This window comes from Lolium perenne, chromosome 3 (genome assembly GCF_019359855.2).
Source record: "Lolium perenne isolate Kyuss_39 chromosome 3, Kyuss_2.0, whole genome shotgun sequence".
In the NCBI taxonomy this organism is placed as follows: domain Eukaryota; kingdom Viridiplantae; phylum Streptophyta; class Magnoliopsida; order Poales; family Poaceae; genus Lolium; species Lolium perenne.
This window is the reverse complement of record NC_067246.2, coordinates 64,620,507-64,637,167: the sequence shown is the minus strand read 5'-3', so window position 1 is coordinate 64,637,167 and position 16,661 is coordinate 64,620,507. Positions and strand designations below refer to the sequence as shown.

General features: G+C 40.4%; 1 protein-coding gene across 1 annotated transcript; it reads left to right on the top strand.

The window, feature by feature from the left end:
* Positions 1 to 12,967: 12,967 nt before the first annotated feature.
* LOC127338235 (two-component response regulator ORR42-like) lies at positions 12,968 to 13,604 on the top strand. Its single transcript, XM_051364438.1, has 2 exons — positions 12,968 to 13,180; positions 13,284 to 13,604. The coding sequence occupies exons 1-2, from the start codon at positions 12,968 to 12,970 to the stop codon at positions 13,467 to 13,469; spliced, it is 399 nt and encodes a 132-aa protein (XP_051220398.1). The 3' UTR covers positions 13,470 to 13,604.
* The last annotated feature ends 3,057 nt before the right edge of the window (positions 13,605 to 16,661 follow it).

Genomic DNA, 16,661 nt, shown 5'->3' with positions numbered 1-16,661 from the left:
ATTTCTTATGTTCCCTGCCACTTTATTGATGATATCTACATGTTTTATGCATACTTTATGTCATATTAATGCATTTTCTGGCACTAACCTATTAACGAGATGCCGCAGAGCCAGTTGTTGTTTTCTGCTGTTTTTGGTTTCAGAAATCCTAGTAAGGAAATATTCTCGGAATTGGACGAAATCAACGCCCAGGATCTTATTTTTCCACGAAGCTTCCAGAACACCGGGGGAGAAATGAAGTGGGGCGACGAGGCGGCGACACGCCAGGGCGGCGCGGCCCACCCCCTGGCCGCGCGGCCCTGTTGTGTGGGTCCCTTGCGTCGCCCCTAAACCTACCTCCTCCGCCTACTTAAGCCTTCGTCGATAATAACTCCAGTACCGAGAGCCACGATACGGAAAACCTTCCAGAGGCGCCGCCGCCGCCAATCCCATCTCGGGGGATTCAGGAGATCGCCTCCGGCACCCTGACGGAGAGGGGAATCATCTCCCGGAGGACTCTACACCGCCATGGTCACCTCCGGAGTGATGAGTGAGTAGTCTACCCCTGGAATATGGGTCCATAGCAGCAGCTAGATGGTCGTCTTCTCCTAATTGTGCTATCATTGTTGGATCTTGTGAGCTGCCTAACATGATCAAGATCATCTATCTGTAATGCTACATGTTGTGTTTGTTGGGATCCGATGAATAGAGAATGCTATGTTATGTTGATTATCAATCTATTATCTATGTGTTGTTTATGATCTTGCATGCTCTCCGTTGCTAGTAGAAGCTCTGGCCAAGTTTTTGCTTGTAACTCCAAGAGGGAGTATTTATGCTCGATAGTGGGTTCATGCCTCCATTAAATCTGGGACAGTGACAGAAAGTTCTAAGGTTGTGGATGTGTTGTTGCCACTAGGGATAAAACATCGATGCTATGTCTAAGGATGTATGTGTTGATTACATTACGCACCATACTTAATGCAATTGTCTGTTGTTTGCAACTTAATACTGGAAGGGGTTCGGATGATAACCTGAAGGTGGACTTTTTAGGCATAGATGCATGCTGGATAGCGGTCTATGTACTTTGTCGTAATGCCCAATTAAATCTCATAATGCTCATCATAACATGTATGTGCATGGTCATGCCCTCTTTATTTGTCAATTACCCAACTATAATTTGTTCACCCAACATACTTATTCTTATGGGAGAGACGCCTCTATTGAACTGTGGACCCCGGTCCATTCTTAACATCGAATACAAACAACTGCAATACTCGTTCTACTGTTTTCTGCAAACAATCATCATCCACACTATACATCTAATCCTTTGTTACAGCAAGCCGGTGAGATTGACAACCTCACTGTTACGTTGGGACAAAGTACTTTGGTTGTGTTGTGCAGGTTCCACGTTGGCGCCGGAATCCCTGGTGTTGCGCCGCACTACACTCCGCCGCCATCAACCTTCAACGTGCTTCTTGGCTCCTACTAGTTCGATAAACCTTGGTTTCTTACTGAGGGAAAACTTGCCGCTGTACGCATCACACCTTCCTCTTGGGGTTCCCAACGGTCGCGTGCTGTACGCGTATCAGCGTGCCCGTGGGCGACGCCCATGCCAGCTTCGGCATGCTCTGGGCGTCGTGGGCGCGAGCTGTCCTTGCTGCTGTGGCGTTTTTCTCCGACAAGTGCACTGTGATGCTGGGAGACAAGGTGGGTAGGGTTGGAGGTGAGAGAAGAGAGAGGGAGCAAGGGACATGGTGAGCATGGCCGGCATGGCCATGTCTTGCCCTTGCTAGGGTTTCTATGCATGGGCTTAGTGTGAGAGGGGACCAGGGAACAAGGTGGAGGCAAGTGGTTTCAGAAATTAGGCCAAACACTATTGAGAATAGTGATTTTGGGATTGCGTTTGATTTGCTCACAAGGTGTTTGCTATAATGGCCGCATGAATTTAAATTTGAAAAATTTGAATGAAACTTGTTGTACTTGCTACATGTGATCAAGGACACACCATGGTGGTGGTGGTTTTCAAAATTTCAAAGAATTACAAAATTTCAAAATGGGTATGATGTTGAATCTGTTAAAAAGTACCAACTTTGCTTGAGCATAACTTGTGATCTAGGATGAATTTGCAGGGGTGGTCTTTACCAAAGTTGTTCACCTTGATGTGGTCTTGGATGAGGTGCAAAGATTTGGCATTGGTTGGTTTGAAAATCTCTTAATACAGAGGCTCAAACTAGGGATCAGGTAAAAAATGGCAGATTTGACCATTAGTGCATGTGAGCACAATTTGATTTCAAATTTGATTTGATTTGAGTTTCTTTGAGTCCAAAAGTGTTTATAAGTTTTTAGTAACATTATCCAACTAATGGTGCAAGCCAAAATGGTCTAGGTTGAAGATTTGCAAAAATGGCATAAACCATATGTGAGGGTTTTGGGATTTTTCTATTTTATTTATTTTCTTCCTTTTTTATTTTCTTTGTGATCTTCAAAGAATCAAGTTAGGGTTTTAGGTGGTAAGCATAAGCACACAACAAGCATCATGGCATTCACATTAAAAATCAAACATAAATACTATGCATAGTGATTCGTCTCCAACGTATCTATAATTTCTGATGTTCCATGCTTGTTTTATGACATTATCTACATGTTTTGTTCACACTTTATAGCGTTTTTATGCATTTTCCGGAACTAACCTATTGACAAAATGCCGAAGTGCCAGTTCCTATTTTCTGCTATTTTTGGTTTCAGAAATCCTAGTAAGGAAATATTCTCGAAATTGGACGAAATCAACGCCCAGCATCTTATAATTCCACGAAGCTTCCAGAACACCCGATAGGGACCAGAGGAGGGCCACAGGGCCACCACACAGGGTGGCGGCGCGGCCCAAGGGGGGCACCCCCCTATTGTGTGGAGCCACCGCAGCCCTTCCGACTCCGACTCTTCGCCTATAAGAAGCCCCCTGACCTAAATCTTCGATACGAATAAGCCACGGTACGAGAAACCTTCCAGAGCCGCCGCCATCGCGAAGCCAAGATCTGGGGGACAGAAGTCTCTATTCCGGCACGCCGCCGGGATGGGGAAGTGCCCCCAGAAGGCATCTCCATCGACTCCACCGCCATCTTCATCACCGCTACTGTCTCCCATGAGGAGGGAGTAGTTCTCCCTCAAGGCTAAGGGCTGTACCGGTAGCTATGTGGTTAATCTCTCTCCCATGTACTTCAATACAATGATCTCATGAGCTGCCTTACATGATTGAGATTCATATGATGAGATTTGTATCACTATTAATCTATGTGCTATTCTAGTGATGTTATTAAAGTACTCTATTCCTCCTCCATGATGTAATTGTGACAGTGTGTGCATCATGTAGTATTTGGCGTAGTTTATGATTGTGATCTCTTGTAGATTATGAAGTTAACTATTACTATGATGGTATTGATGTGATCTATTCCTCCTTTCATAGTATGATGGTGACAGTGTGCATGCTATGTTAGTACTTGGTATAATTGTGTTGGTCTATCATGCACTCTAAGGTTATTTAAATATGAACATCGAATGTTGTGGAGCTTGTTAACTCCGGCATTGAGGTGCTTTAGTAGCCCTACACAATTAATGGTGTTCATCATCCAACAAGAGAGTGTAGAGTGGTTTTATTATGTGATCAATGTTGAGAGTGTCCACTAGTGAAAGTATGATCCCTAGGCCTTGTTTCCAAATACTGCAATCACCGCTTATTTACTGTTCTACTGCATCTGTACTTCCTGCAATATTACTACCATCAACTGCACGCCAGCAAGTATTTTCTGGCGCCGTTACTACTTCTCATATATATTCATCCCACTTGTATTTCACTATCTCTTCGCCGAACAAGTGCACATGTACATCTGACAAGTGTATTAGGTGTGTTGGGGACACAAGAGACTTCTTGCATTGTGATCGCAGGGTTGCTTGAGAGGGATATCTTTGACCTCTTCCTCCCTGAGTTCGATAAACCTTGGGTGATCCACTTAAGGGAAAACTTGCTGCTGTTCTGCAAACCTCTGCTCTTGGAGGCCCAACACTGTCTACAGGAAAAGAAGCGTGAGTAGACATCAAGCTATTTTCTGGCGCCGTTGCCGGGGAACGAAAAGCTTCCACACAGAGATTTCCTCCCTCGTCAACCACGCGCCAGTTGTAGACAGTCAAGTATTTTCTGGCGCCGTTGCCCGGGAGGAAAGGTAAAAGGCACTCACACTTCGGTCCCAGGTAACTAAGTTATTTTCTGGTGCCGTTGTAAGTGCTCGAAGCTATTTCCTTTAGATTCTGCAATTGCATCTTTTTGTTTCTTGTTTATCACTAGTTTGGCATAATGGAAAGCAACAGTGAGCTTTTTAATCTATTTCCTGAGTTAAGACATGGATTGTTTGCTGCGAAAATTAAAAAACCTATGGAATCTTATTTGCATGCTAGTAGCAATGATATTAGTATGAACGCTTTGAACACCATTGTTGCTAATGATATGGAAAATTCTAAGCTTGGGGAAGCTGGTTTTGATGAGCATGATCATTTTAGTCCCCCAAGCATTGAGGAGAAAATTTTCTTTGATGATACTTTGCCTCCTATTTATGATGATTATAATGATAGTGGTCTTTTGGTGCCGCCTACTATGGAGAGTGAATTTTATTATGATTATACTATGCCTCCTACACTTGATGAGAATAATAATGATAGCTACCTTGTTGAATTTGCTCCCACTACAACTAATAAAATTGATTACGCTTATGTGGAGAGTAATAATTTTATGCATGAGACTCATGATAAGAATGCTTTATGTGATAGTTATATTGTTGAGTTTGCTCATGATGCTACTGATCGAAAATCTTTACGAGAGAGGAAAATATGGTTGTAGAAATTTTCATGTTACTAAAACACCTTTCTTTTCGCTGAAAATCTTGAAGTTGCGCTTGTCTAGTCTTTCTATGCTTGTTGCATTATGCTTCATGAATTTGTTTATTTACAAGATTCCTTTTCATAGGAAGTGGGTTAGACTTAAATTTGTTTTGAATTTGCTTTTTGATGCTCTCTTTTGCTTCAACTCTTATTTCTTGCGAGTGCATCATTAAAATTGCTGAGCCCATCTTAATGGCTATAAAGAAAGCACTTCTTGAGAGATAACCCATGTTTTTGTTTTACTACAGTACTTTTGTTTTATATTTGAGTCTTGGAAGTTGTTACTACTGTAGCAACCTCTCCTTATCTTTATTTTGTTGCATTGTTGTGCCAAGTAAAGTCTTTGATAGTAGAGTTGATACTAGATTTGGATTACTGCGCAGAAACAGATTTCTGTCTGTCACAAATTTGGGCAGGGTTCTCTGTAGGTAACTCAGACAAATCTGCCAATTTACATGAGTGATCCTCAGATATGTACGCAACTTTCATTCAATTTGAGCATTTTCATCTGAGCAAGTCTGGTGCCTCTAAAAAATTCTTCTTTATAGACTAATCTGTTTTGACAGATTCTGCCTTTTATTTCGCATTGCATCTTTTGCTATGTTGGATGGATTTCTTTGTTCCATTGACTTCCAGTAGCCTTGGGCAATGTCCAGAAGTATTAATAATGATTGTGTCACCTCTGAACATGTGAATTTTTGATTATGCACTAACCCTCTAATGAGTTTGTTTTGAGTTTGGTGTGGAGAAAGTTTTCAAGGGTCAAGAGAGGAGGATGATATATGATTAAGAAGAGTGAAAAGTCTAAGCTTGGGGATGACCCCGTGGTTCATCCCTGCATATTTCAAGAAGACTCAAGCGTCTAAGCTTGGGGATGCCCAAGGCATCCCCTTCTTCATCAACAATTTATCAGGTTTCTTCTATTGAAACTATATTTTTATTCCATCACATCTTATGTACTTTACTTGGAGCGTCTGTTTGTTTTTATTTTTGTTTTATTTGAATAAATTCATGCTTGTGTGGGAGAGAGACACGCTCCGCTGGTTCATATGAACACATGTGTTCTTAGCTTTTAATGTTCATGGCGAAGGTTGAAACTGCTTCGTTCATTGATATTTGGTCGGTTCAGGAAATGTTGCATGTGGTAGTGGTATAATGAAACACTTGCATAATCTTGTAGATCATTGAGCTTTGATAACTTGATTCTTTGCAAACGTTTTGAGGTATTTAGATGGTAAGGCTTGCTGGATAAATAAGTTAAAATTAGTAGTGGATTGTTGTCTTTAAGCTTGTGTCGTACTACAAACTCTATTTAAATAGTTGAAGGTGTAGTTGGACTTGATAGCTTTCCATGTCTGAGAGTTCATCGTAATAACTAAGTTGTGTTGAAGGTCGAGGGAGCTAGCGGGGTACTTGTGCCACCGTGAACGGCCCACCTTGGAGTAAATTTTAATCATGCTCTTAATGATGAACCTGCTAGTTGTTTGCAATAACCTTGTGAGTTCTTTTTGACTAATGTTAAGCTACGGTTTTTGGCACTTCCACCATCCAAATTTGCTAGCCTCTTCGGTACTGTGCATTGCCTTTTGCTCACATTGAGAATTGTGCATACTTTGCCGGTACATCCAAACCCGTGGGAGGACTTTCTCTTGTTCTCGTACACATAAGCCCATACATCTCCTCAAAACAGCCACCATACCTACCTACCACAGCATTTCCATAGCTGTTCCGAGATATATTGCCATGCAACTTCCATTTTACATTACTTGTTGTCATTCATTATTTATACATTGCTTTGCATGATTCTATACAGCTGATGTGAGGTTTACCCATGTTACGCTAGATCATTGCACATCCTGCTACACTGGCAGAGGCATACAGTTTCATACATCATGTTTTATTCATTATGAGTTATTTGTACCAAAAAAGTGTGTTGTCATATTAGGATGTTGCCCCTAAAAGTGAAAAGAGCCATGGAGGCCATCAAAAAAAAATAGAAAAGAAAAAGAAAAAGAGAAAAAGAGAATAAAGAAAAAAGGGGCAGCATTAATATCTTTTATCCACACTTGTGCTCATGTTTTAGCACCTGCATTATTCATAGTCATCATTTGTGCTCATGTTTAGCACCTACACTCCATATGAGAGAGTTTTCATGTTTTACTAGTATAACTATGTGGGGAATTTACACTATAGAACTTGGGTTGTATATTCCCATGATGAGCCTCCTCAAAAGTGCTCTAGGTCTTCGTGAGCAACCAAGTTGGATGCACCCCCACTAGTTCCATTGGAGAGCTTTCATACACATATAGCTCTATGTGCATCCGTTGCATGGCAATCACTACTCCTTGCATAGCTTCGATCATAAGGCTTCCTCTTGTCTAATGATCACTTATAGCTTTGTAAGACTTTCTTCAATTTGGCCTTCCAAACCCCCATTAACGTTCTTCATGACATAACATCCTGGTGCTAATACCAAATGCTTGCGCTCACCGGTTGAGTAGACTTCGAAAAAGTTGATTCATGACGTTCATGTTTATGTTTACTTGACTGAATCCTTCTTATGTTGTGAAAATTTACTTGATGCTTGGAATGAAGGATAGAACTTCTACGCTGAATACTTAACACATCTTTAATGAACTTTGTACGGTTTCATGTCTTTAAAGCAATAGTTCATGAAAACTTCTAGCTTGTTTAACTCTTGCATTATCATCTCTTATATCAATATAGACATTTGCTTTGAGTGATTTGATCTCAGTTCACATGCTTTACATCATTATTGGATCAAGATTATAGCATGTCACTTCAGAAATTATCTTTGTTATCGTTTACCTACTCGAGGACGAGTAGGAACTAAGCTTGGGGATGCTGATACGTCTCCAACGTATCTATAATTTCTAATGTTCCATGCTTGTTTTATGACATTACCTACATGTTTTGTTCACACTTTATAGCGTTTTTATGCATTTTCCGGAACTAACCTATTGACAAGATGCCGAAGTGCCAGTTCCTGTTTTCTGCTGTTTTTAGTTTCAGAAATCCTAGTAAGGAAATATTCTCGGAATTGGACGAAATCAACGCCCAGCATCTTATAATTCCACGAAACTTCCAGAACACCCGAGAGGGACCAGAGGAGGGCCACAGGGCCACCACACAGGGTGGCGGCAGAGCCCAGGGGGGGGCGCGTCCCCCTATTGTGTGGAGCCACCGCAGCCCTTCCGACTCCGACTCTTCACCTATAAGAAGCTCCCTGACCTAAATCTTCGATACGAATAAGACACGGTACGAGAAACCTTCCAGAGCCGCCGCCATCGCGAAGCCAAGATCTGGGGGACAGAAGTCTCTGTTCCGGCACGCCGCCGGGACGGGGAAGTGCCCCCGGAAGGCATCTCCATCGACTCCACCGCCATCTTCATCACCGCTGCTGTCTCCCATGAGGAGGGAGTAGTTCTCCCTCGAGGCTAAGGGCTGTACCGGTAGCTATGTGGTTAATCTCTCTCCCATGTACTTCAATACAATGATCTCATGAGCTGCCTTACATGATTGAGATTCATATGATGAGTTTTGTATCACTATTAATCTATGTGCTACTCTAGTGATGTTATTAAAGTACTCTATTCCTCCTCTATGATGTAATTGTGACAGTGTGTGCATCATGTAGTATTTGGCGTAGTTTATGATTGTGATCTCTTGTAGATTATGAAGTTAACTATTACTATGATGGTATTGATGTGATATATTCCTCCTTTCATAGTATGATGGTGACAGTGTGCATGCTATGTTAGTACTTGGTATAATTACGTTGGTCTATCATGCACTCTAAGGTTATTTAAATATGAACATCGAATGTTGTGGAGCTTGTTAACTCTGGCATTGAGGTGCTCTAGTAGCCCTACACAATTAATGGTGTTCATCATCCAACAAGAGAGTGTAGAGTGGTTTTATTATGTGATCAATGTTGAGAGTGTCCACTAGTGAAAGTATGATCCCTAGGACTTATTTCCAAATACTGCAATCACCGCTTATTTACTGTTCTACTGCATCTGTACTTCCTGCAATATTACTACCATCAACTGCACGCCAGCAAGTATTTTCTGGCGCCGTTACTACTGCTCATATACATTCATCCCACTTGTATTTCACTATCTCTTCGCCGAACTAGTGCACCTATACATCTGACAAGTGTATTAGGTGTGTTGGGGACACAAGAGACTTCTTGCATTGTGATCGCAGGGTTGCTTGAGAGGGATATCTTTGACCTCTTCCTCCCTGAGTTCGATAAACCTTGGGTGATCCACTTAAGGGAAAACTTGCTACTGTTCTACAAACCTCTGCTCTTGGAGGCCCAACACTGTCTACAGGAAAAGAAGCGTGAGTAGACATCAAGCTATTTTCTGGCACCGTTGTCGGGGAACGAAAAGCTTCCACACAGAGATTTCCTCCCTCGTCAACCACGCGCCAGTTGTAGACAGTCAATAGCACATGTGTTAATAAAAGTTTTTGTTGGTTCCAAATTTGGAGTAATTGATATTCTTCTTCTTCATTGATTTTGAAATTTGGGATGTTACAATAGAATAAAATTTGATTTTTGTGCAAGGAAAACGATCAAACTTCATGAAAACTGAAACTTTTGCATGGTGCTATGACGCAATGCATGAATTTCAAAATGCACGAATTTTAGGATGTTACATTGCGTTTGACCTTGCGGAGCCGATGCAACATATGGTACGGCTGGACGGTACAAGCAGGCTTCTCCCATACCGCAGGTCGTTAAACTCTCTGGAACCATCTATTCGACCCAAACTTGCATTGCATATCTTTCCAATAATTAGTCATTACCAGCAAGGATAGTGATATTTTTAGTCATTTCCTTGACTTAAAATGTGAGTTAAACATGGAGAATTATGGATATTTTAATAGCCATCACGCAGTGATGGTTGGGTAAACCGTATTTGATGGGACATTTCAGACGTGTGTGAAGGCATGTAGTGTACTTGTGAATCAACCATGTTTGTTGGATCTTAAATCACCATGACACTTTTCTTCACAAAGTTATTCAGTTTTTGTAAATTCTTAGGTTTCCATTAAGCCGACAACTCAACGAGTCGATTATATTAGGATGCAATTGTAGTTGTCAAATTAAGAAAATCTGTGATGGGTCCGTGATGTTGCTCCGGTGATGGCGCCAGACGATCTTGGTTGCGGTTATTGTGGAAGAGGTTGGGAAACCCCAAGAGGAAGGTGTGATGAGCACAACACCAAGTTTTCCCTCAGTAAGAAACTAAGGTTTAATCGACCAGTAGGAGAGAGGTGTGACTTCTGAACGTGTTGCTATCTGACTAGTGGTAGGGCGAACTACCGGCGTCAGCAACAACGTGGAACCTCCACACAACACAAGCACAATACTTTATGCCAACTTACAGTGAGGTTGTCAATCTCACCGGTTTACTGACACAAAGGATTAGACGTATCGATGGAAAAGATGTTTGCAATAATTAAAGAGAATAGAGCATACAGTAAGTAAACAGAGCAGGATTGCGGTTGACGAATTTATCAGTGTAAAGGAAAGGACTGGGATCCACAGTTCACTAGAGGTGTCTCTCCATAAAGATAAATAACATGCTGGGTGAAAAAATTACAGCTGGTCAATTGATAGAATATCGACCATACATGACAAGATAATTAGTATGAGATTCGTTTGGGAATTCCAACATAACACATAGACCGTAATCCAACTGCGTCTATGAATAATAATCCAACTTCCGGTTATCGTCTCAATTCCTTCCAGTATTAAGTTGCAAGCAATAGATTATCGCATTAAGCAATGTGTATAAAGTAAACAATAGAATTAACATGGATAAAACATTGTCGTTTTCTCCCTAGTAGCAACAACACATCTACAATCTTACAAGTTATTGTCACTCTTCCAGAAAACTAGAGGCATGAACCTACTATCCACCATAAATGCCCCCTCTTGGAGTCACAAGCATCTACTTGGCCAGAGTATCTACTAGCAACAGAGAGCATGCAAGATCACATATAACATATGACATGAATATATAATCGACCTCAACATAGTATACAATTTTCATCCGATCCCAGCAAACACAAAATGTATAATTACATAAAGATGATCTTGATCATAAAGGGCAACTCACAAGATCTAAACATGAGACACAAATTCGAGAAGATAACCATCTAGCTACTGCTATGGACCCATAGTCCAGGGATGAACTACTTACGCATCACTTCGGAGGCGGGCATGGCAATGTAGATGCCCCCGACGATGATTTCCCCTGCAACAGGGTGCCGAGAAGAGCTCCAGAACCGTCCCTAGTTAGGGCATGCAATGGCGGCCGTGATGTAACTTTTCGTGGATGGAGGCTTGGGTATACATGGTTTTTCCCGAAATCGTGAATAAATAGGAGGAGAGGCGATGTCGGTAGAGGCCAGGGTGGCCCACACCACCCCTAGGTGCGATCCAGGGCTAGGCCAAGCCTAGGGCTGGCATTGCCGCCCTGCTGCCCCCCTTCGACTCCCCTCTGAACTCTATCTTCGTTACGGTAAAATATTGACTTCGGCTTTTGTTTCATCCAATTCCGAGAATATTTGCTGTACAACTTTTCTGAAATACAAAAACAACAGAAAACAGAGACTGACAATATGGCATCTTGTTAATAGGTTAGTGCCGGAAAATGTATAAAAGTGCAACGAAGTTTGAGCAAAACATATATGAATTGGTGTAAAACAAGCATGGAGCATCAAAAATTATAGATACGTTTGAGATGTATCAGTCTGTAATGTACCGGATGCAAAATAGTCTTCATTAAACGCTGATGTCTATCTTGGCCAAGTTCGTTATATGATTTTCCCACCATAATTAAAATAATCTCCACTATATCACCTAATACAGATGAACTGCCACCAGGTGTTGTTAATGGAAATAATAAATGAATTGTGACCCTGTTGTGGTATCTAAATATGCCGCCAGATTGATATAGATAGATATTGTGAACTTGTGGCTATAATACGCAATCCTTGAAGCCATATATATTTTTTGGCACACATATACTCTTGTAAAAATCGGTTCCATACAATCTCTAGAAGATGGATATATATGGAACATTAATCACAATACTACAAACAATATATCAGTATTGATCTCCCAATTTTGTATGTTGGTGTGCGGCGGTGCAGATATTTGCATATGTAAAATTGTGAACCAATAGTTTTATGAATGGATGGTGGAGATCGGGAGCTTTGGGGACACGCCTCCCCTGGGTTCCTTATAAATACCTTGCATAGAGTGAATTCAAGGGACACAACCCCAAAGCTTCAAGCAGCAAGAGAGCTACATCCTTTTCGACCAAGATCTTTAGCTAGTTTTAAGGTCACTATTCTTTCTTTTTAGGCCTTGTTTTGTATCATCATGTATTATTTTCTGTCCCTCCAGGCTTTGAGTTTCCATACATGTGTTTGATGGACCTAGTGCATTCGTATCTTTGCATCACATAGTTTTTGCTGTTTTTGGCAGCAATATTTGCGTATGTGTTGCCATTTTCATGTTATTATTATTTTTATGTTGTGGTTATCTTCATGTTGTTTGGGTGCTACTTGTTGAAGTAAATAACATGGGGAATTATCCATGTGTAGCACAATCTTTACAATAATTGTTAGCCCAAGTACATTATTGTTTGTGTGTGTTTTCCATCTATTTTTTATGCTCTTTTATCCCCGTATATGTAAGCTTAATTTTTCTTGTTGTGACGAACCTTATGATAAATTAGTAGATACAAATTAAATAATAAAAATGTGTACATCATTCAATATATACATCTCATGATTTGAGTTTATTGTGCATGATTTTGCAAAAATAAATTTGTCATACTTTAACAAAACAGATTATTTGTAATCATTATTTGTCATAATCTATGATTTACTAATTGATATTATGGTTTAATTATTTATTCTTCTTTCAAATACTGGTAACAATCGTCTGCAAACATTAGGCATAAATACGAAATAGCTGATCTCTTTGCTCTGTTTGCAGTTCGTTTGTGTGATCATGGTATCCAACGCCCAGGGATCTCCCGTGAAGGCATTTATTGTTGAGGATATTCGAGTTTGTACCTTCGTTCTCTCTGCGATGTTACGCATGTTTAACTGCGAGATTGTTGTGGCTAATAATGGGAAAGAAGCTCTGGATTTTTTCCTTGAAGGGAAGAAGTTTGACATTGTTTTGTGTGATAAAAACATGCCCATAATGTCTGGACCTGAGGTATTTTAACTAGTTTCCCATTTATTTATTTACGTATGAATAATATGTATCTTTTTGCCTGAATATTACTGGTCACCTTAGAAAAACATCTTCTACCTGATAGGCAGTTAAGAAGATCCGTGCTCTGGGGGAAACTGATGTGATGATTGTTGGGGTGTCAGCTGATGAGAATGCCATGGAGGCGTTCATGAGTGCTGGTGCCGATGTGTTTGTGGACAAACCAATGAAAATCGAGACTCTCGAGACTATGATTCAGGAGGTGATGAACAAGAAGAATGCCATGATCTAAGGGCAATCTAGCTTGCTGGAGACAAGCAAAAAATAAAATTTTAAAGTTGTATATGTATGAGCATGTCTCCATTGTTGTGTGTTTGATTAATTTCGAGGTTCATGTTATAGGCCTTAATTAGCCAGGAAAATAAGACATGCAACATACAATTCGATGGGAATCATGCGTGTAGCTATTTAATTTCAATCCAGTCGTTAATCCATACTTCATTGTGTGAGACACTAGTACATACCGGCTTTTTTAGCCCCCCTCCCCAATCTCACACAGATGTGCTGATCCATGTGCTTTGCAAAAGACCACTTTTGATCATGGAAATAATCAGATGCAGGTGATCCATGGAATCGAGGAAATCACACACGTTTCCTATAATATGACCATGTAAGATATACTACAAGCATTTAGGTTTTAGTAAATGTGTGTGTTCAGTGTGAACTATGAACATGGTTCAGTAAGGTTTCATCTTCCTGCTTGTTGTTCTTATAGTTTTGCAACTTTCTTGCCTTCCCCAGCGCATGTATAAATACTATGAGTGGTGGCGACAGTTCCGAAAAACCCATATTTACAAACGATGTGCCCTGCCGCCACTTCATGGTCCCCGATGAGAGTCCTTACTCGAGCAAACTGACCACATCGGCAATCCCTAGCTAGCACCAACAGAGGTGGAAGGGGTGCATGCAATAGTGCCTAGATGATCATGTGTAAACAAGAGCCCCTTCCTCTCACCGCTTGGTCCCGATGCGCCCAACAGCTCCTTCGCCTTCCCTATCTCCCATGAAGTGTCGTATCACTCCATCCCATCTATAGACACTGACTGAAAGACTTTCGTTTTTTGTTCAATCTTTATTATCAGGAGGAGCTCCAATGAAAGCAAGAATGGAAGATGGTTGGAGCCATTGTTGGTGCAGATTCCATCACAAATGTGGCGCGAAGAGTAGGCCACAATCATCTTGTTGTGTACACCTCCTTTAATTCTCTCCCCGAAGACCACATGCGGGGATGTCTATGAGAGGATGTCTATGAGACAATGTTTACCTCAAAATCCATGTGCCAAAGAAAAAGTGCAGGGCATGGTCTCATTTGTATATCTAAAAATTGATTCTATATAAAAATACATACATGTGGTGTATGAAATGTACAATCAAATAGCAATGAGTTTTACAAATGTATTTGCATGCAATGTTAAGTTGCGGGTTGCTGGCTACATCTGGGTTATTACTTGTTATTGCATAGATAAAATGCCACCGATGTATGCAAAAAAGCATAAAATTTGGCAAAAAAACGTGTGCCATCTGAGTTGAACACATACACCCGGTTCAATCTTAGTCATTTGTGACAGTATAATTGTTGATGTGCCATAACAGTTTAACTTTGATCCCCTGAAATAGTTAGTTTCATAGCTCCTTTGGCAATACCAATAGGAATTTGATACACCACATTCGGTTAAGGGGGTTTCTCGACCTTACCTTTAACAAATCATACATATTCATATAGAGTTAAGCGTGTAGCTTCACGTCTTGAGAGATCCACGACGAGATAAATAGTAAAAAGTAAAAACAATAAAAACTTCCTTACCAAACCATTTACCAATAGCGCTACGCTCCCCGGCAACTGCGCTAGAAAAGTGTCTTGATGGCTCCCAAGTGCAGGATATCAATTTTAGTACTTTTCAATAAAAAAAAGTTGTCGAACCCACGAGAAGCTGAAGGTATTGGTTAGCATTTTTGACAAGTAAACATTAAAAAGGATGCAATAGTTTTGGTGTTTTTATGTGGTTAGTTTGCAATGAAATAAAGTACTAAAAGTAAATAAGAGACATGTAATGCACACTCAGCAGTGCAATATGGAAATCTTCATTGGAATGCCAACTAATAGAGGCACTGGATGCTTATGTGTAATCTCGAACATTCATGTGAATATTACGAATAAAAAGAGTTTGATGGGTGTAAAATTCTGTGTAATCTTCATTTCTGTCTTTCTAACCAGTTGATATATATTTTAATGATCTGTGCTTAATCTCTGTTGTGCATCATACGGTTTTACTCTGTTTTTTTATTTAATATATTATTTTTCTTTGTAATTGTAATGCAGGTGCATCATTTCACGTCACATCCATTTTGTTTATTGACAGTATGCAAAGGTTTTACAAGAGCTCCACGCTGAAAGAAGTTTGAAGACACGTGAAGCCCTACTCAGCAAAAAAGTATCAGTTACTATATTTTTAGAGTTGGTTATCATGTATGTGATATATGATGTCATAGACTGATGCTCGCTGTTATTTAAAGTACAACTTATGATTAATGCTCTGATATGAATATTGGTTATTTATTTACTCGCAAAACATGGAAATTGAAATCTGAGATTGAACCTGAACAAACCTGATGAGAAAGACACGCTGACAGCTGAGACCAATTGTTGGAAAAGAACTGTTGAGACAGAAAAGTCACGGCCCAGAAACAAAAATAAAAAAAACAAGCGTTTGGGCTTGGCCCAATAAATTGAACGAATTTCAACAAAACATGATAAATGCGCTGGAATTAATGGGCTTGGCCCATATGGATGACCATTTGGTTTGGTCGTAGATCTGCCACATAGGATTCGACACGTCGAATCTGACGTGGACATATGAGATTGCGCGTGACCAAAATTTTGGTCATGGAACCTACGACCATCAATGTTGGTCATAATCGTCTATGACTAATTAAAAAATAAGGTCGCTGTGATCCGTCAGTGACGCTCAACTGGCGACCAACAGTTATTGGTCACGACGTGATCATAGATGATGCACAACGACCTTTCAACGACCAATATGGAGGGTCGCAAGTCACCATTTTTCTTGTAGTGGTACGAGCGGGCTTCTCCCGTACCGCAGGTCGTTAAACTCTCTGGAACCATCTATTCGACCCAAACTTGCATTGTTGTGTAGGCAACATGATATTCTTCCATAATTTCTCCTAATTTCACCTCAAAATTGTGATTTTCTGCACAACACAGATTAGGACAAAAGATTGCATATATTTGCAATAACTAGTCATTACCAGCAAGGATAGTGAGATTTTTAGTCATTTCCTTGACTTAAAATGTGAGTTAAACATGGAGAATTATGGATATTTTCATAGCCATCACCCAGTGATGGTTGGGTAAACCGTGTTTGAAGGGACATTTCAGCCGTGTGTGAAGGCATGTAGTGTACTT